The sequence below is a fragment of the Mustela erminea genome, chromosome 4 (assembly GCF_009829155.1).
Source record: "Mustela erminea isolate mMusErm1 chromosome 4, mMusErm1.Pri, whole genome shotgun sequence".
NCBI classification, from domain to species: Eukaryota; Metazoa; Chordata; class Mammalia; order Carnivora; family Mustelidae; genus Mustela; species Mustela erminea.
Genome location: NC_045617.1, coordinates 135114177 through 135135351, shown reverse-complemented (window position 1 = coordinate 135135351; position 21175 = coordinate 135114177). Strand labels below are relative to the sequence as shown.

Here is a 21175-nt window from a genome sequence, read left to right as displayed (position 1 = left end):
TGCCTCCCCGCACCCTCCACACAGTGCTAAACCACTCCCTAAACCACTCCTTTTCCATTCCTTTTCGCACCTCTCATTTGTATCCCCCAACCTGGGATAAGAAAACTTTAAAGGCATGCTAATCTCCGCACCCCCCCACCCCCCACCCCGGGCTGCATTCTGATCTATCAGGTATTAGAATATGCAAGGGTTGGGAGTGGAAGGGGAGCATGTGGGCTGTCACACTGCTTCCCACAAAACATCTGAAGCAGAGAATTCCCCTGACTGAGATACAGAGTTCATCTGCTGGGCAGCCAAAAAGAACAAATATTCACAGGGCTTGTTTTTTATGGACTTATTATAATGACAGGGTGGGATGCAAAGCTAAAAGACAAACTGCAGTGTTGATAAGAACTGCAGTGGTATTTACTAAACTGAGGGAAGGTCAACAAGTTGTTCTCCAAGTAAAATGACTTAAGTTCTAACAGAGCTATAATTTTTCCGAGACAGATGGCAGAAGGAAGCGGGAAAAGGGAGTTCCCATATCACAGTACCCACATTAGTAAGATCTCATGCTTCTACAAAGAGCATTATTAGTCTGAACAAAGGATGATTCTAAACACTCCAGGCAGTTTGATTAAAAAAAAAAAAAATACACATATGCTCATTTATTTTAGAAAAAGAACCATTATTATAAACCCAATGGGTATATACCCAAGGAAACCACAACAGCGCCAGATAAAGCTGCTAGTAAGACAGTTACTACGATGATAATACATTTTTTTTTTTAACTCTGGGACAAGTACTGAAAGGAAATGCTTTGCACTTATCATTGAATGGTTAAATTGTCATTCAGTTTAACAAAACTGTCCATTCACATACTTCTGGTAGCTGCTCTATTCATCTATAGTTAAGTTATACTGGTCTTAAGATAAAAACAAAGTAGAAAGTCATATACACGGTTTGTAACAGAAACCTTGACTTATCTTCACCAAAGTGAGGGAATTTATTGTTTGCTTACAGGAGAGTCAGCTTTACAGACTACATGGGGTACAACTACAGGTTGCTACAACTAGGAGAAGGCTGTTGTGCACCAATGTCATTCTCACAGCAGTATCTGTTTCTCTCTACACATTTGCTTCACTTTCTTCTCCTGCTTCCCCTGCACATAGCTGCTTCTTCCCTGTTCTACGAAAGACTTTTCAGTTCATAACCTAAAAAAAAAAAAAAAAAAAAAAACCAGGACTTCCATCCCAACTTGGGTCTAGTGTCAGACCCTGGCCCAGCGTCAGGGTGCATCACCCGTATTAGGGATCGCGAGCATGGCTGCGGGGCTTATGCCAGAGAGCTGGAATGCGATCTTAGAGACTGTAGGGGAGTGGACAGGAGAGCCTACAGAAAGAATCCAGGAAAGCAGTCTCCTCTACTTTTTTTTTTTAGCAACAGTCCTGGAGGATGGTCCCCACGAATGAGTCACTCGAAAACAAAACATCCCTGAGCTAGGCAGGCAATTCTTTTTTTTTTAGATTTTTATTTATTTATTTGAGAGAGAAACAGTGAGAGAGAGCATGAGCGAGGAGAAGGTCAGAGAGCGAAGCAGACTCCCCATGGAGCTGGGAGCCCGATGCGGGACTCGATCCCGGGACTCCGGGATCATGACCTGAGCCGAAGGCAGTCGTCCAACCAACTGAGCCACCCAGGGGACGGGCAGGCAATTCTTCTTTTGGATAAACTCTTCAATCTTCTTGCCTTGATTCCTTCAAAACCACAACACAGTGTAACCTTTACTGAATGTCCACGCTGCAAGAGGTCCTCAACCTCCTGAACTAAGAACTACTTCCGGTGCGGGTGAGGTGAGACCAGAGGAGGCTGGGAGTCACAGTCTCTCTTTTAGGGAAAGAACACAAGTAAATGTAAGGCCAGTTCAAAAGTATTTATTATCCAATGGAATGACCCTAAAGATATGTGATTACCATTTGACAGCCATTTACAACAAAATCACTCCAACTGGCTACTCAGCATAGTCTGCTAGAAAGCTTTGAGGAGTACAACTCTGACTTCCCATGTAACTACACCAGCTCAATTTGGACTCTGGCCCCGAGTGACCAACTTCTACCAGGTATGTGTATGTATCTTTGTGGGGCAGTGGGATGAAAAGAATAATAATCACTAAAAAAGCTACCTTTTACTGAAAAGGTCTTACCCCTGTGCCCTGCATGCCTACAGCCGACAAGAACTGTTGGGAAGTAGAGCTCATACAGTTCCTCCCACTGAGACCAGATACAAAGACACCAGAAAGGGCTTACCTGACATTCCTCTACGGGATGTATGTTTTGTACCCCGTCCTGGGATTTAGTAAGAAAGAAATGGGAAGGAGGAAGTGGGAGAAGTGGGGAGAGAAGAACTGTCCACAAGTATATGTATACAGAATCAGAAATTTACACTGACTGATGAAAGCAGCCCTGCAGTTCTCCACAGTTTAAAAGGCAAGTGAGTGCCTTGCCCCAGTCTCACAGTGATAAGCACCCTATGTCAGAAACACTGGCTGGCAACAGAGGGTGTATATTCTGGGATAAGCGAAGGAGCATTCAGTTGTGTGTGCCAATAACGAAGCACTGGTTCAAAGGATGAGTTTCATGAAACACACTGTACATTGTTTTTCTCTGCAAGATAAAGGTGCTGGCAGTGGAAGGGTAGTGATAGCAAGATGAACCCCAGAGATGAACCAACACCATCGACACAACCCAAACCCAAGGGACAGCTGTAATTATAGAGCTCTCAGTTTACAAAGTGCTTTTCTATTCAACAGTCATGTAATCCTCCCAACTGCCCTCTGAATTAATGAGACAGGAATCATTATCACCAATTTCTAGATAAGAAAATAAAGGCTCAAAGTGACTCAGCCATTGAAGAAGGCCAGCTAGGCAAGAGAGCAACAAAATTTAAGTGTTCTCTAATTTCTCAGATCTTCATGGTGGAAGTATGGCTAAAGCCCAAAACACTAAGTAGACTGAGAATTTTATTTCACTCCCCAGGATCTTCTTGGGTCAAAAGCCCACCTACAGTATAATCACAAATGTCTGTCTTTGGGGCATCATTCCAATGGAGTTACATAATCCCACGTTCACAACGGCACCTAAGTGGTTAACTAACTGCCTCAATACCAATCTCAAGTTGTACAAAGCTCTTTTCCATTTTCAGTCCTATGATTTTTATTTTTCTCTGAAGGCAGCTAAGGCTCACTTCCAGGATAATTTATCCAAGGCCACAGACAAGGCGAAGTAAAAATAGAGCCATGCTCCTCGTGCCACGATATCCCCTCTACTGCACACGCCCCTTTCGTAATGACACACTGGGCAACAGTGGATGACGAGCCCCTGGAGATACCATTACCGAATCAACACGCTGAACTGTAACACCTCCACATCCAAAACTCTCTGATCTAACAAACAGGACATTTTTTAAGTTGCCTTTTATAACCTCTTCTCTATTTTCTTCTCTCTTTGGTGACCACGACGCACCCACAGATCAAAATGTTACCTCTATGACAAATGATAACCACACTTTCCCTCCATACCTCCCACCTTTCTTGAACCCCAGACAGGAATTGGCTTGGCTAGCTTGAAGACAACTTTACAAAGTATATATATATATATATATATATATATATATATATATATATATATATATATATCCTGCAGCTCCTTCTTCGATTTTCAGATTTCTGTTATGGGTATTACATTCTCTCCCCATCTCTCTGGTGAGAAACAGTTCCTTTTCAGCACACTGACCCCTCTTCTCCCTTAGTGCTTAAGATTCTACCTCAATAAGCCCTCTGCCATCTGTTCCCTTCTCTACATTCCCAATGCCATTCTCGAGCCTACACCAAATCCTTACTATCTGTCGACTGGATTATCAGTATAACGGCTGACAGCTCACATGCAGGCTGGAGCCACACTGCTTGGCCAAGAATCCCAACTCAGCAACTTACCCGCAACTTAAGCCAGTTAACCTCCATGTGCCTCAGTTTCCTCCTGGGTTAAATGGAGATACTCTCAAAGGGTAACAGTGAAGAGAATGCATGGCACGTTAAGAAACACATACGAAACGTTACCCATTGTCACTGTCTCCTAGGTTCCAGTCCCTTCCTCTCACGGGCTCACTAGAGACACAAGGCTACTACCACCATTATTAAGAATTTTGAACGTCATTTGTACATAACTTCTATACCTTTCTACTGCACTCTCTTCAGTATAATGTTGTCGTCTTGGGTGACTGCTTTAGCACTCCACACTCACTTCCACCCTTCACTGCATTAATAACTGTCTCCCATTCCCCCCCAAACACAAGTTTCTGAAGACAAGGAAATGTATGGTTTATCAATGTCTTCCACTTTGTTCCCTATGTCTTCAACAGTACCTGGCACAGAGGAGACACTCAAATCAACCAATCTCCATGGTCTCAGCCCCCCAACAGGCAGACAAAACTACCCATGAACTTAAGGGTATAATGACTTTCACCAATTAACCCATTTCAGAGCCTGAAGATGCCTGCTACATAATATAGTTATAAATGGAAAGAACTGCTTTAAGACACTGAGCAGCCTTATCAACCAAGTTGATCTGACATATACAATACATTCTATTCAGTAACTACAGAAGAATCATTCTTTTCAAGTGTACATAGAACATTTACCAAAATATACCATTAATCAGTCTCATTAATTAAGGGTAAACCTTCTTATTTTTTTATACAAAATATATTTTCTGACCATAACAAAATTAAACTAGAAATTGATGACAAAATAGTATTGGGGAAAAAATTCAAATCTTCAAAGTTTAAACAACATACTCCTAAATAATCCATTCCAAGGAGAAATCACAAGTGAAACATAAAAATAGTTTGAACGGAATTTTTTTTTTAATTTAAATTCAGGTTAGTCAAAATATAGTGTAGTAGTATTGATTCCAGGAATAGAATTTAGCGATTCATCACTTACATACAACACTGTCGTGCTCATCACAACAAATGTCCTCCTTAATGCCCATCACCTACGTAGCCCATCCCCCCATCCAGGACTCCTCTCCCTGACCCCCAGGAAATTTTTTTTTTTTTTTAGATCAAAAGCAACACCCGTGACTTCTGGCATAGCCATGGCAGCTAACGCTACCACTAACCCTTTGCAACTGCTCCCTCTAAAGCTTGTGGACAAAAGTATTGGATGAAGAATTCACTGTGATGTAAAGTGACAAAGAAATGGCTGGCACTCTTGGGATTTGAGGACTTTGTCAATATGGTACTGGAGGATGTCACTGAGTGAAATCACACAGAAGGAAGAAGGATCACTAAATTAGATCAAATTCTGCTAAATGGAAATAATACAGCAATGCTAGTTCCTAGAGAAGGTTCTGAAATATGAATGGATTTCCTGGACTTTCTCTTGTTTTGTCCTATAATAACAAAATAGAAAAAAAATTTTTAACCTTTTAATGTTTGGACTCTATAAAGCTAAGTTTCATGTTAAAGGGAAATATTTTAAAGATGCATTTGTAAATGCCCATTTTTGTAAATTAACCACTATTATCTTGGAAAAAGAAGAACAGTTTGCTCTTTGAAGACTAAAATAAAAATGTTTTGGGTTTAAAAACATAAAATAACAAAAGCAATACCCACAAAGAGATTTATTAACTATTTGGAAAAAAAAAAAAAAAAAGGCCTAAAATCAATATCCTAAGCTTCTACCATGAGAAACTAGAGAAGTACAAATTAAACTCAGAATAAGTAGAAGAAAATAAAGAGAAAAGCGCAAAGCAATTACATAGAATATGGACGAATAATAAAGGGGGAAAAAACACAAATCAAAGTTAATTCTTCAAAATGATCAGTAAAATGTATATACCTCCAGCCAAACTGATCATGTGGGGAAAAAAAAAAAAAAAGGACACACAAATAAGGAATGAAAAGGAAGACATCACCATAGATCCCACAGATATTAAAAAGGGTAATGACAATATTACAAACTTTATTCTTAAAAATTACACAATTCAGATTAGAATGCTTGAAAGGCACAAACTATGAAAACTCACAAAAGAAACAGATAACTAGAACAGCCCAGTACCTAGCAAAGAAATTCAATGTGTACTTAATACTTTCCCCAAAAGAAAAGTCCAAAGTTCTACCAAACACTTAAGAAAGAAATCATTCACACTGTGGCAGATATAGCTTAGTAACCTCAATGAATCAAGCCATGTGTACCTCTCGTGTGACTTTTTTCCACATGGGGACGGAACCTGTGATCTACTTCCAACCAATAGAATACAGCAAGGGTGATGGGGCAGGTTATGTGATAAACGTAGAAGGATTTTGCAGACACAATTAAGGTCCCCATCAGTTGATTCTGAGTTACTGAAAAGAGAAATTACAGTAGGAAGACCCAACTTAATTAAGCATAAATCTTTAAAAGAGAGGCTGAGACCTTCCTTGGTATCACAGAGATTCTCCTGTTGACTTAAAGCAAGCCACTCTAAGTGCTACAGTCAGTCACAAGGAACTGAATTCAGTCAGCAGTCCTAAAAGACAGGCTAACACTCTGAATGCACCTGTGAGATGGAGAACAGGGGACCCAGCTTAAGCCATATCCAGACTCTGAACCTGCAGAAACTGAGCTAATAATTATATGTTATATAAACTGTGAAGTTTGTGGTAATTTGTTATGCAACAACAGAAAACTAACATCCTAATTCTGAGCAAACTCTTCCAAGAAATAAAAGAGGAACACTTCCCAACTTACTGATTAGGTCTTACATGACCTTTGTGACAAAACCAGATAAAGGCATTTAAGAAAGCTACTAATAGGGACGCCTGGGTGGCTCAGTTGGTTGGACGACTGCCTTCGGCTCAGGTCATGATCCCAGACTCCCGGGATCGAGTCCCGCATCGGTCTCCCAGCTCTACGGGGAGTCTGCTTCGCTCTCTGACCTTCTCCTCGCTCATATTCTCTCTCACTGTCTCTCTCTCAAATAAATAAATAAAATCTTTAAAAAAAAAAAAAAAAGAAAGCTACTAATATTCCTCATGAATGTAAATGGGAAAACCTTACATTTTTAGTAAATCAAATACTGCAATATATGAAAAGCATAACCCATCAATATATAAAAAGGGTTTATCTGAGGAATGTTTTAACATTCAAAATTTAATGTAATACACCATACAAACAGACTTAGAGAAAAATGCCATGATCATTTCAATGCAGAAAAAACATGTGAAAAGAAATCCAACATCCACTGCTAATTTTTAAAAAAATTTCAAAGTAAGAAGGAAAGTTTCCTTTTCTGACCTGATAAAGAATATCTACAAACTACAGCTAACATTAAACTGAACAGTGAGAGACTGTTTCTCTACAAAAGATCAAGGAGAAAGATCTGCTCTCACCCATTTCTTTCAATGAGGCAAAAACTAAAAGACATAGACACTGAAAGGAATAGGTAAAACAATCTTCATTTGCAGTTGGTATAAACCTCTGGGTAGAAAATTCTATGGAATTTACAAAAAAATAAAAGTCCTAAGTGAATTTTGCAGTTTTATAGAATATACTGCCAATATACAAAAGTCATGTGTATTTCTATATATTTACAGCAAACATTAAATGAGTACCACGTACAACAGCATCAAACTGTGAAACCTGTGCAGTTAAATTTGACAAAATTAGTTCAAGAACTGTATTGTATACTGAAATACATAAAATGTTGCTGAGAAAAATTATAGTCCTAAAAAAATAAAAATAAAAATAAAGAGATACAATATGGCCACGGATTGTAAGATTAACATGTCTATTCTCTCCAACTTGAATAGATCTATTTTAACAAGCTGATTCTAAAGCTCATAAGGAAATGCAATGGATCTAAAACAGTAAACATTTTGAAAACAATAACACTGCATAACCTACACAATTGGCATAAAGATACATATATGTCAGTGGAAAAGAATAGTCCAGAAATAAACCCATAGAGAGATGATCAAGTGATTTCCAAAAACTGCCTTTTCAATAACTGATGCTAAAACACCCTTATGTAAAAAGAACCCTGATCCTTAACCTATATCAAACACAAAAAATTACTTCAAAGAAAAGTATCTACAAAACATGTATCTGATAGAAGACTGTACCCAAAATAAGTAAGAATTGTTACAACTTGATAATAAAAAGACAATGCATGTTTATAAAAAATAAAAAATTAAAAAAAAAAAAAAGAACGCAATTTCTTAAGCGGGCAAAGAATTTAAACAGACACTTGACAACATGGCTGTTGGCAATGGAAAACAGTTGGCAATTTCTTATAAATTTACCCAAGAGAAATGAGAGCATATATCCCCACCAAGACTTGTAAATGAATACTAACAATAGCAGTAATACTTGTAACAGCCCCAAACTGAAAACCCTAACATCCACCAGTAAGCAACTGGATTAACAAACTGTGTATACCCATCCAATGGGATATTAACCATCAATTTAAAATAAATGAATCACTGACATATACAACAATACAGATGGATTTCAAGAGCCTTATGCTAAGGGAAAGAACTCAAACACAAAAGACTTGCTGCATGATTCCATTTACATTACATTCTAGAAAAGGCAAAATTATGGTTATGGAAAGCAGGGCAACTGTTCCAAGGAGCTTGAGGTCAGACTACAAAAAAGGACATGAGGGAATCTTCCAGAGTGCTCAAAATGTTCTGTTATCTCGACTGTGGTGCTGGTCACACCACTGCGTATACTTGCTTAAACTTATCAAATTTGTACTTTCTCTCCACACTTTTCTGTGATGAACATGTTTTACCTTATTCTCTCGTTATCTTTGAAATGTATATCATCCATATTGAATTAAGGACAGTTTCTATTTCTAACCCCAGATTTAATCTTTGAAAAACTATTTTCCAAGGGCGCCTGGGTGGCTCAGTGAGTTAAAGCCTCTGCCTTCGGCTCAGGTCATGATCCCAGGGTCCTGGGATCAAGCCCCGCATAGGGCTCTCTGCTCAGCAGGGAGCCTGCTTCCTCCTCTCTCTCTGCCTGTCTCTCTGCCTACTTGTGATCTCTCTCTCTCTCAAATAAATAAATTCTAAAAAAAATTTAAAAAATAAAAAAAAAACCTATTTTCCACACACCAGTTAATTCCTATTTCTTCACTTGTACCTGAATGGGAGCTACATAAGCAGAAATAGATCAATCTTCAGTATTCCCAGATTCTATTATTTGCATTTGTCTGCGGGCTGAAATTAAGAGGTTATGTGTGCTGCTCAAGTCACACAGCTAGTAAGTGGCAGTGCTGGCAGTCTGTAAAGCTAGATCAGCCAGAGTGCGGCTCTGGTCACTAACTCCCTGACCCTGTTTGGCACAGCAGGAACCCTGAACCGGGCACTCAACAAGGCCTGCAAATCTCAGTCTGTCCACAGTCTGTTAAGCCACGCTGAACTAGGGAGCACAGCCAAGCCAACCCCTGGAGGAAGGGGAATCTACACACCAAGACAACTACTTCTCTCACATGTAGGCCCCCATGGATGCTCTCCTGTGATTTAAAGACTTCAATATCCTATGCTTTGTAGACACAGGGGCAGGCAGAGCAGACGGAAATGGCAGGCATTGCTGGGTCAGGCTACAGTCTGACCAACACCGCTCCCAGCCCCAACACAGTTACCTCCTTTAACTCTGATCAACCTTAAGACCAACCTATCTGGTTTCCTTACTTCTAGCCTCCGGCTCCTCACACTGTATGAAGGTGAGCGTACAAAATTCTAAGTTCCTGATAAAAACTCTTAGCTCCCCACTGCCTATCAGAAAGCATAAATTCTGCAGGAGATGCATATAAAATGCTACAATCCATGTGCTTCCTGCCTCCATCTATAACCTCATCCTAGCCAATTCTTCAAGGACCAAAAATTCATTCATCTGAATACTCAGGCAGCACTTACTATGTTCCAAATACCAATCTCACTGAAACGTATTTGCCCCTTAAGTTAGAATTCTAGGCAAAAATAGAGCATTGTAAGGGGAAAGGGGGTAGATATATGGGAGGCTTATGTCTTACAGAGAGGTCGTGGAAGCCTCAAAGACAACTGGAATGGCCGTGACAAAGTTGTCATTTATGGAGATGGAGAAGGCTCCTAGATCAAGAATGTGGCTTTAGATACGTTTATTATACTCTTTCTTCAAGAGTGTTTATAACCCCATCTCCAGACCCTCTCCCTCCCTGGAGGTCAGGGGATGGAGCTGAACTTCTCATTCTTTAATCCTGTTTAGTCTTTTTAGTGACTAGCCCCTGTCCTCCAACCACCTAGGGGCCCCACCCTGAGCCACAGCCTGAGCAGAAATCCAGGCATGGTCGGAAGAGGCTTGTTATAAATAACAGAAGATGCTACCATCACTCAGTAAATTCTTTTTTTTTTTTTAAGATTTTATTTATTTTATTTATTTGACAGAGATCACAAGTAGGCAGAGAGGCAGATAGAGAGAGAGAGGGAAGCAGGCTCCCTGGTGAGCAGAGAGCCCCATGTGGGGCTGGGATCATGACCCGAGCTGAAGGCAGAGGCTTAACCCACTGAGCCACCCAGGTGCCCCTCACTAGTAAATTCTAAGGGTTGGGGAACTTTCTGCCAGAGACCAGGGACAAAGACCAAATATAGTTATTATACCACTGAGATGAAATCAGTACTTGATGATTGCTCCTGAAGCCATGGGCAAAGAAAGTTTGTTTCTGTTTAAAATAAACGTAACTGTATCCTAAAAGCCATCAGTTCAAAAACAAAAACAAGAACAACAAAAACAAAAACTTTTTGTGAACAAAAAGTTCACAGCAAATATCGTTATCAATGGGGAAAAACTGAGAGCTTTCTTCTAAGGTCAGGAACACAACAGGGAGGCCCACTTTCATCACTGTTGTTCAACATAGTACTGGAAGTCCTAGCCTCAGCAATTCGACAACAAAAAGAAAGAAAAGGCATCCGAATAGGCAAAGAAGTCAAACAGATGACAGGATACTCTACCTGGAAAATCCAAATGGAGTCAAAAGACTCCACCCCAAAATTGTTAGAACTCATACAGGAATTCAGCAAAGTGTCAGGATACATAATCAATGCATAGAAATTAGTTGCATTTATATACACAAAGGAGAAAGAAGAAAAATTTAAGAGTTGATCCCATTTACAATTGCACCCAAAACCATAAGATACCAATGAATAAACCTAACCAAAGAGGCAAAGGATCTGTACTCAGAAAACTATAGAGCACTCACGAAAGAAAATGAGGAAGACAAAGAAGTAGAAAAACATTTCATGCTCATGGATTGGAAGAACATTGTTAAAATATCTATGCTACCTAGAACAATCTACACATTAATGCAATCCCTATCAAAATACTATCAACTTTTTTCACAGAGCTGGAACAAATAATCCTTAAATTATATGGAACCAGAAAGGACCCCAAATAGCTAAAGGAATGTTGAAAAGAAAAAGCCAGTGCAATCACAATTCTAGACTTCAAGCTCTATTACAAAGTTGTCATCATCAAGACAGCAAGGTAAATGGCACAAAAACAGACACACAGATCAATGGAACAGAATAGAGAACCCAGAAATGGACCCTCAACTCTACGGTCAACTCACCTTCGACAAAGCAGGAAAGAGTATCCAATGGGAAAGAAACAGTCTCTTCAACAAATGATGTTGGTAAAATTGGACAGCCACATGCAGGAAGAGCGAAACTGGGTCATTTCTTTACACCATACACAAAAAGAGACTCAAAATGGTTGAAAGACACAAATGTGAGAGATAGGAACCCATCAAAATCCTAGAGGAGAACACAGGTAGCAACCTGTGTGACTTTGGACACCAACTTCCTGCTAGACAGGTCTGCAAAGCCAAGGGAAACAAAGGCAAAAATGAACTACAGGACTTAATCAATATAAAAAACCTTTTGCACAGCAAAGGAAACAATTAACAAAACCAAAGACAATTAACAGAATGGGAGAAGATATCTGCAAATGTCTTATCAGATAAAGGGCTAGTATCCAAAATCTATAAAGAATTTATCAAACACCCAAAGAACAAATAATCCAATCAAGAAATTGGCAGAAGACAGGAACAGACATTTATCCAAAGACGCCCAAATGGCCAACACGCACATGAAATAGCGCACAACATCACTCATAAAACCACAATGAGATACTACCTCACACCAGTTAGAATGGCTGTAACTAACAAGACAGGAAACAAAAGATGCTGGCAAAGATGCAGAGAAAGGAGAGCCCTCCAGGCTGTTGGCGGGAATGCAAGCTATGGAGGTTCCTCAGAAAGTTGAAGATAGAGCTACCCTACGACCCAGCAATTGCACTATGGGGTATTTACCCCAAAGATATACAGCAGCAATGTCTACAACAGCCAAACTACAAAAAGAGTCCAGAGGCCCATGGACAGATAAATGGGTAAAGAAGATGTGATAGATATATACATACATATACATATATACACACATGTACGGACACAATGGAATACTACTCAGCAATCAAAAAAGTGAAATCTTGCCATTTGCAATAACGTGGATAGAACTACAGGGTATTATGCTAAGTGAAATAAGTCAATCAGAAAGACAACTGTCATATGATCTCACTCATAGGCGGAATTTAAGGAACAAAAGAGGATCATAGAGGAAGGGAGGAAAAAATTTATAAGATAAAATCAGAGAGGCAGACAAACCATAAGAGACTCTTAATCACAGAAAACAAACTGAGGGTTGCTGGAGGGGGATGGGGGGATAGGGTAACTGGGTGATGGACATTAGGGAGGGCACATGATGTAATGACACTGGGCATTATACGAGAGTGATGAATCACTGAACTCTACCTCTAAAACTAATAATACGCTATACGTTAATTAACTGAATTTAAGCAAAAAAATGATAGGAATTCCATTTAAAAAAACGAAAGTAATTACCAGGGAATGAATACACACACCTAACTTGATGAATTTCTCATAAAATACCGTATACCTACATTAGTAGGCTTTTCTTAGATTCTTATAAATTTGTTGTTGGAAGTAACTACTAAATTATATCCTCTTCCAGGATTTGTGATTAAGTGGTAGAACCAGATTTTCCTTATCTTTTCCTTCCTTATCTTTTTGTATCTCAGAACCAAGCTTGTAAGAGATGCTCAAATATTTGGGGGATGAACAGGTATATGATATATGGCCCAATAACTGGGAATGAATAAGAAGGTAAAACAATGCCCAAGATTTCACGCATAACCTAAAAACAGGGAGTTGTTTTAGGTAAAGATTCTGAGCTTCTCTGTGAAACAAGAAAAAGGAGCAGAGTCGTGTATGTGAAACTGGAGCTCGGAAGCCTAGGTTGTACTGAAGTTCCCATGTATGTACCTTCCTTCCTGGAGTATAAGGTCCGCAAGAACATGAATTACACTTGTTAATTTCTGGGTACCCCTGAGCACTGCCACAGCATCTGATCACAGGTGTACTGAGTAATATAAAAGTCATCCATCTTGAGACAAACTTGGTTTGTACCACACTTAAGGCTTATTTGTAATTTGTAATGGGTATTGAAGTAATTTGTACTGAGCAACCTTTCTTCGTTCTTCCTTCAAATATGAGGACCTACTACACGCCAGGCACTACTCTAAAATCCAAGGACAGGGCAGTGAATTAGCCAAACAGGGTCCCCGTCTTCATGGAGCCCAAACTCTGATGGGAGCAAAACCACATAAACAGCTCATTTCAGAAAGGGCTGAGTGCTCAGAAAACCAAGGGTCAGTAAGATAAAAAGTAACTGAATGAGTTGCCCTAGGTGGACTGGGCGGTTGATGTGAAACCCAGCTGAAGAAGAACCAGTCACATGAACAGCCAGAGAAGACGGAGGGTAAAGGCCCTGGGGAGAGTACAAGGCTGGCCTGTGTGGAACAGCGAGAGAGTAGTGGTGGGGGGAGGGGCATGGAGAAGCAGGAGGGACTCACTCACTCAGATCCTTGTAGTCACAGTAAGGATCTAGATTGTATTTCAAGGGAAATGGAGCCACTAGAGCATGTTTAAAAGAGTGGTAAATGATCTAGCAGACCAAAGGAAACAGAAGTCTGGATGGTGGGGGAAAAAAGGACAGCAACTGGAGCCAAAATCCAATCGAGAACTAAGGAAAGATCAGGATTTCAGGCAGGAAGAAGGATTGAGAAAGGAAGAAAAAAGGATTGGCTGAAAGTCTATTTACAAAACTGTCATGCGGGCAGCCAAGCTTATAACACCCGAAAATGAGAGCATTCCCCTCTGGTACGATGGAATAACACGGACATTTCCAGATAGAGGCCAACCTGCTGCCAGAATTGACACTGGGAATTTATTACCTTCTTTTACTCCCTCATCCATAAATATGAATACAGAACAGAGCACTGACCACTTGTAAAAATCTTCAATCACAAAGAGTCCAAAGCAAACAAGCCATAAGAAAATACATGGGGGGCGCCTGGGTGGCTTAGTGGGTTAAAGCCTCTGCCTTCAGCTCAGGTCATGATCCCAGGGTCCTGGGATCGATCCCCGCATCGGGCTCTCTGCTCCGCAGGGAGCCTGCTTCCTCCTCTCTCTCTCTCTGCCTGCCTCTCTGCCTACTTGTGATCTCTCTCTGTCAAATAAATAAATAAAATCTTAAAAAAAAAAAAAAATACATGGAAGAAACAAAGCCAATTGCGCAGGGAGAAGAAAAACACCTTATTAAAAACTACAATAGCTCCTTAAACAACACAGGTTTGAATTGTATGGGTCCATTTACAGACAGAATTTCTTCGACAAATATAGTACAGTACTATAAATGTATTTTCTCTTCCTTATGACTTTCTTAATTACATTTTCTTTTCCACTTTATTGCAAGAACACATTATATAATAGATATATGAAATTTGTGTTAACTCTGTTCTCAATAAGGCTTCCAGTCAACAGAAGACTATTAGTAGTTAAGTTTTTAAGAAGTCAAAAGTTATCCATAGATTTTTAACTGTGCAAGGGTTGGGGGGGGTTGGCATCCCAACCCTCATTTTGTTGAAGGGTCAACTGTGTAACTAATACGGTCATTAAAAACAACACATTACATAATGCAAAACAGATGCTGGCAAAGCAATCAGAAAACAAGAAAGTTCTGACATTAAAAACTGGATAAATAAAAACGTAAGAGAAGCTAAAACCCAAAACATATGCCAGAAGGGAGAGGAGACATGATAGAAAATAGGAGATAAACAGGTAATACTAGAGAAATCAGCCCATAAGGTCCAACCTCAAACTAACATAAGTTTTTTTTAATTGAAAGGGCCCAGGAAAACAGAAGGAAAAGAAACATACGAAGACATATCAGTACAATATTTCAGCATAACAACGACAGAAAAAACTACCAGAAAGCATCTAGAAAGAGAATCAAGTTACTTACAAGGACAAAGAAACAGAAGGCATCAGATTTCTTAAAATCAGGTCCAGGAAGCGAGATATCAGTGAAGTTATCATAGTTCTAAGTTCTGAATGAAAATTGTCTACCACTTGAAACTTATTCAAATTATCAATCAAGTATAGAGGTAGATTTTTCTAGAAACTCTGACATCAGTAAAAGACATAGGACATCAATGAAAGACATTTTCAGGTAAGCATTAGCTCAAAAAATCTTCCATGCATTCTCCCTCAGAAAGCTAACAGAAAATGTGCTCCTGCAAAACAAGATTATACACCGAGCAAGATGATGAAATGAGGTCCAGGAAACAGGGTCTGCAGCAGAGAAAGTGAAGGGCAGGCCGAGAAGGAAGGAGAGAGCTCTAGGATTGGGCAGGGGAATGGGACCAGGGAATCAACAAGGGGCACACACAAAAAAGTAATACTAGGTAAATTAAAAAGGCAACTGTTAACTTCAAGAGAAATGAAGAACCACCTAAGAAAGTTAAGTGTAGTCATGTTACACTATTTAACCAGCAGGGACTATTTACACAGTTAAAATATAAATCTTGGGGCACCTGGGTGGTACAGTCAGTTAAGTGTCCGACTCTCAACTTCATGATCTTAGGGTTGTGAGACAGTCTCACAAATGAGCTCCAAATGAGCATGGAGCCTGCTTAAGATTCTCTCTCCCTCTGCCCCGCCCCACCTCTTAAAAAAAAAAAAAACAAAAAAAAAAGGTAAAATTTAAATCTTGACTCTCCAATGAATCACAGTTGTCATTACTTACGGCATGCAGGTAAAGAAGGGGGGGACTCCACCATGGTTAATAAATAATGTCTAAAACTGCAAAATCAAGAACTAGCTGTGAATAAATTATTTACGAATATGGAAGTAAATAGGTAGAGGAAACAGTGGAGTGGAGGAATGAAGGGAAGTACTTTATGCCTTTGCTACTGTTATTTTCTTTTGTAAACATTTGAGTACTAATATGGAATATAGGTGAGGTTGGGTGGGGTGAGGTTCTGAGGTAAGGGCCAAGAAAGAATTCTTGGACGTCTCTGATGCAAAAAGGTGGTTTTATTAAAACACAGACAGGACCTGAGGGCAGAGGGAGTTGCACTGGGGTTGTGAGGAGGAACTGATGATATACTCTGGGTTGGGGGAGGTAAGGAAAAAAGGCAGGTTTTCAAAAGAACTTTCATATGCTAAGAAAGACCAAGAGATACCAGAGGCCTTGCCATTTTCAAGTTAAGCTTGTTTTCTCCTCTTGCAAGGTATTAACATTAAGATAGCTGGGAGCTTCCTGGAAGAATGTCACGCACATCCCATGGCGGGACAGAGTGCAAGGTGTTAGCTTCTGCTTTGTCTTCAGCTAGGCTTCTGCTCCCTCATCATAAAGAAAAGAGGGGGTCAAAGGACACTAGTTAGGAAACTAATGCAAGCCGAAGATGAGGATGGTAGTGGTGATCACAGACATGGAGAAGAGAACATATTTCACATTTCTTAAAGACATAAAACTGAAGACACTTCCAGATAGAGCTGGTATTTGTAAGGGAAAAGGGATGGGACCAAAGGAAAAGGGCAAAACCAAAGACACCCACATCCTTGGGTGCTGGTAACATCTGAGACAGGATGGGGGCAAAGGAGAAAACAGGTGACAGAAATCAAGAGTTCTGTTTTAGGCGTATAAAGTTTGAGATGCTTTTTATATCTCCAAGTGGGGCTATCAAGAAAAAACGGTTGATACATGCATGAGCCTGGGGTACAGGAGAAAAGTGAGAGCTGGAGATGTCAAACTGAGTCATTAGTTACAATTAATATTTAAATCTCCAGGGCTGGATAAGATACCATGGGGAGAGAACAGAAGGAAAGGGAATAGAAATATATATTTGTATTATAATGTTACAGAAATATAATGGAAAATAACTATATCTCATGGAATAAGGGCAAGTACTAGTCCATAAAATTTTTATTTCAGAGACAGAAAGATGATAGCTAGATTAATAGATGTAGAAATAAACAGATATATGTAATTTATATACTTAACGTACTGGGGAAAATGTATTTCCTATCAAAGACTGTGGTCCAAAAACATTTAACAAAATATTCTAGTGAGGGGCACCTGAGTGGCTCATTCGGTTAAGCGTCTGACCCTTGGTTTTGGCTTAGGTCTTCATCTCAGGGTCATGGAATGAAGCCCCATGCTGGGCTCCATGCTCGGTGCTGTCTGCTTCTCACCCTCCCCTCTAACTTTCTCTCTCTCAAATAAATCTTTTTTAAATAAATAAATTCTAAGGGATGAGAAGCCAGGAAAAGATAAACAATTAAGCACTATGGGACTAAGGTTTTATTAGACAGTAATAAATGACCTTTTCCCAACCAAATGTAGCCCCCTCAAGGTCCTGGAAATCTTGCCTCCAAAATTCCTTAGAGACTTACCTATCCCTCACCCCTCCCAACTTCAAAGTATATGATGGAGCACACTTCCTAACCCCAGTGCAGCTCTTTCTGCCCACGGGTCCTGTCCCTGTGCTTTAATAAAATCACCTTTTTGCACCAAAGACATCTCAAGAATTCTTTCTTGGCTCTTGGCTTCGAATCCTAATGTCTTTCCTACATCAGGAAGGTAGTATGAAAACACAGTGTACAAAAGCCAAGAGAAATACTTCATAGAAGGAATGTTCACCTGTACAGAATGAGAGGTTAAATACAATTAGGACTAAGTGACCACAGACTTGGTAATATCGAGGCCAGTTGTTACTGACCTTGACAAGGGCCACTTCAGTGAATGGTGAGAGTGGAAAGCATTTTAGCATGGACGGGAGGCAAGAAAAGTACACACAACCAATACTCACAAGAGAAAGAAAACCTCCTGAGAAACCTGAAAATTTAGAAGGCAGCACTGACTGTGTCAAAGAGCCAGTCACTTCCACATTAAAGTAGGTAAGTAGTTTCTCGGGGCAGGCCTGTGTCACAGGTTTCTAATCTCCAACCTGACTGTACTCGGACAGGGCTTTTAGAGGGTTAACTAAGGTTAAAAGAATTCATAAGGGTGAGGCCCTAATCCAATATGACTGGCCTCTTTTTAGAAAAGATTAGGGCACAGGCATACAGAAGAAAGACTACATGAGGACACAAGGAGAAGACAGTCATCTTCAAGCCAAGGAGAGGCCTCAGAAGAAATCAACCCCGCTGACACCTTGCTTGATCTTGAACTTCTTGCCTCCAGAACTACGGGGACATACATTTCTGTTGTTGTATTTTGTTACGGCGTACTCACAAACTAACACAATGCCTGAGATTCTCCAGTCTCAAGTCTAGTTGGAGCCTTCCCTCCACTCTCCAAGCCCCAGGTCCAACCCAGTCAAAACATGACACTACACCATCATTAGCTCTCCCAACAAAACAGTGCTTGAATTACTTTCTTCATAAAGCTATTAGCTCTGGACCTTTCCAATCAAAATAAAATGTGTTTTACTTACCACGCCTCACCTCTCATTCCACAATATTATCTGAAACCAAAGGCAAGGCATTTTTAGAAAAATGAGTAAAATCAAAGTTAACTAGCTATTGAGAGCTGAGAGAACAAATAAGATGTTAAGTAGCAAAGGGGAATTTGGGTGCCCCCAAAGACAGATTCGGCAAATATTCTATACAAGGCTGTATGGTCTACATGCCACACAGATCCCCACCTCCAAGCAGTTCGCATCCTCCTTCCTCACAGGCAAACAAATCACACAGATCTGGTTTTCCTTACTTTCAGCATCTTACATATCTACAATTAGCCCCAAATCCTGCCATCACAAGCAGGAAACAGAGAAAGGTGTTCAATTGTTTTATCATCAGAAAAGAAAGGCTGTTAACTCTGGTTCCTTCCTATGGCAAGAAAATTTAAAATAAACATACAAGTACGTAAACACAAATATATATATAATAAAATGCAACTGTAAATACAAATATATATAAAACGCTTTTGCGTAAGTGCACACATCCTTTCCAAACACAGCTGATACTGAGCAGTTAGTACATTAACCATGAAATGAATAAGCCCTGCAGTACTTACTTTTATTTCTGACAAACTATTGCATAGAAGGCTGAACTAGCCTCCAATACATACTGGAATTATGAAAAATGAAACTCACTGACACCGGGTTCTCAGTACTTCCCAAATTTTCACAATCCCTCAGTCACTCTGCTAAGGGGCTTATGGTTGTCAGTTATTGTATATAAAGAAATCAAGAAGATCTAAAATAGTGCTAATATTACCCTGAAAAAGTTTTACATCCTCCTATCCTGAGAAAGAAAAGAAAAAATCACAGCAAACAAAATAGCACCATAATTACCAAACAGAGTTAGGTTACCCGACCCTGGAAGTTTAATATAGCCGGTGTTTTTAAAATTCGGCCTCGCCTCGACACTGCTGCCTGGAATTCAGTTTAAGCCTGAACCCGAAGTAAACAATTTCCCGGGCGCTTCCAACCCAACTCTGTCCCTACTACCTCTGATGAAGTGAAGGGAGGGAAACCTCTCATGATCATCAGGGTCAGAACCTCTGAAAAAGGAAAAGGAGTCACCAATCACTTCACCTTCGAATACAGGCCAAGGTTAAAATCTGGGCAGCCAGGGTTCAGAACGGCAATCAGGGGCAGACGCCGCCCGTGAAGCAGTCTCTGGCTGAACCCCGAGTCAGGATGCTCAGCCAGGGATCCCGCTCCTTCCCTCTCCAGGATGCCGGCGGGCCTCTCCTGGGGAAGGGACACGTCTCCCCCGGCTCAGTCCTTAGAGCTAGGTGGACAGCAGACGATTTCAAGACACTTGTCCGTCCACGCCATTAAAAACAAAAACAAGAAACCGAACAAGTGAGCACCCGAGTCGCGCGGGCGTGTGCGCTGGCGTGTGGACGTGCCCCGCGGCGGATGCCCCACTCACCGCACACCATCAGCAGCAGCACGATCACCAGCGTGGCCACGACCACCACCAGGGTCAGCCCGATGTTGTGCCACATCTTGGGGGGAGGACGGCGGTCGGCGCCGGGCTGCCGAGCGGCGGGCGCGGGCGGGCCGGTGGCGCGTGCTGGGCTTCAGCGGCGGGCGCGGGGGGCGGCTGGGCGGCAAGGGCGGCGGGCGCCCCCTCGGCAGCGCCCCCAGGGGGCGGGACGGGGGCGGTGCGGGGGTGGAGGGGGCCCTCCTTCGCTCCCGGACCCGCGGGGCGCGCGGCAAGGCGCGACGCAGGGCGCCCCTACCCCCTCATCGCTCCGGAGAGCCGGGGACGCGTAGCCCGGAGACCCCGGCGACAGCCGGATGTGCTTCCATGGCGGACGCCGCGCGCCCGTGGACGGGAGACAGGGCGAGCACAGAGACGCGCGGCGGCCACACGGCCCTCGTCGCCGTCCGCCGGGGCGGACGAGGGTGGGAGGTGGGAGGCCCCTCAGCTCCCTGAGACAGCGGCTAACGTCTCCCACGGCGGCCGCCGCAGTTTCTCGACCCCAGTCCCCTCCCCCAGCAGTAGCTCAGCACCGAGCACGCCCACCGCTCTCCTCCTCCGCGGCGCGGGGCCCGCTGGGAGATGAAGTGCAGAGCCCAGTAGAGACTACTGGAGGCCGCCCCGCGGGGACTACAGCTCCCACAATGCACCGCCAAGTTGGACGCTTTGCTTCTCCCTCCCTGTGCCTTTGGTTTTTCTGGAGCCACAACCTCTGTCTACCGACTGCGGTTTGCTGTTCTCGGAACCCGCGTTAA

General features: G+C 41.5%; 1 protein-coding gene and 1 pseudogene across 1 annotated transcript in view; one reads left to right on the top strand and one right to left on the bottom strand.

Annotated features, from left to right (window-relative positions):
• The window catches only part of SMIM13 (small integral membrane protein 13), a 30078-nt gene extending 9112 nt beyond the window's left edge, over positions 1–20966 (bottom strand). The window contains exon 1 of the mRNA XM_032341100.1: positions 20367–20966. Coding sequence (XP_032196991.1) covers positions 20367–20442 — 76 coding nt within the window. The 5' untranslated portion in view covers positions 20443–20966. The remainder of the gene's footprint in view (positions 1–20366) is intronic.
• Positions 5133–5398, top strand: LOC116589136 (annotated as a pseudogene).
• Positions 20967–21175: the final 209 nt, after the last annotated feature.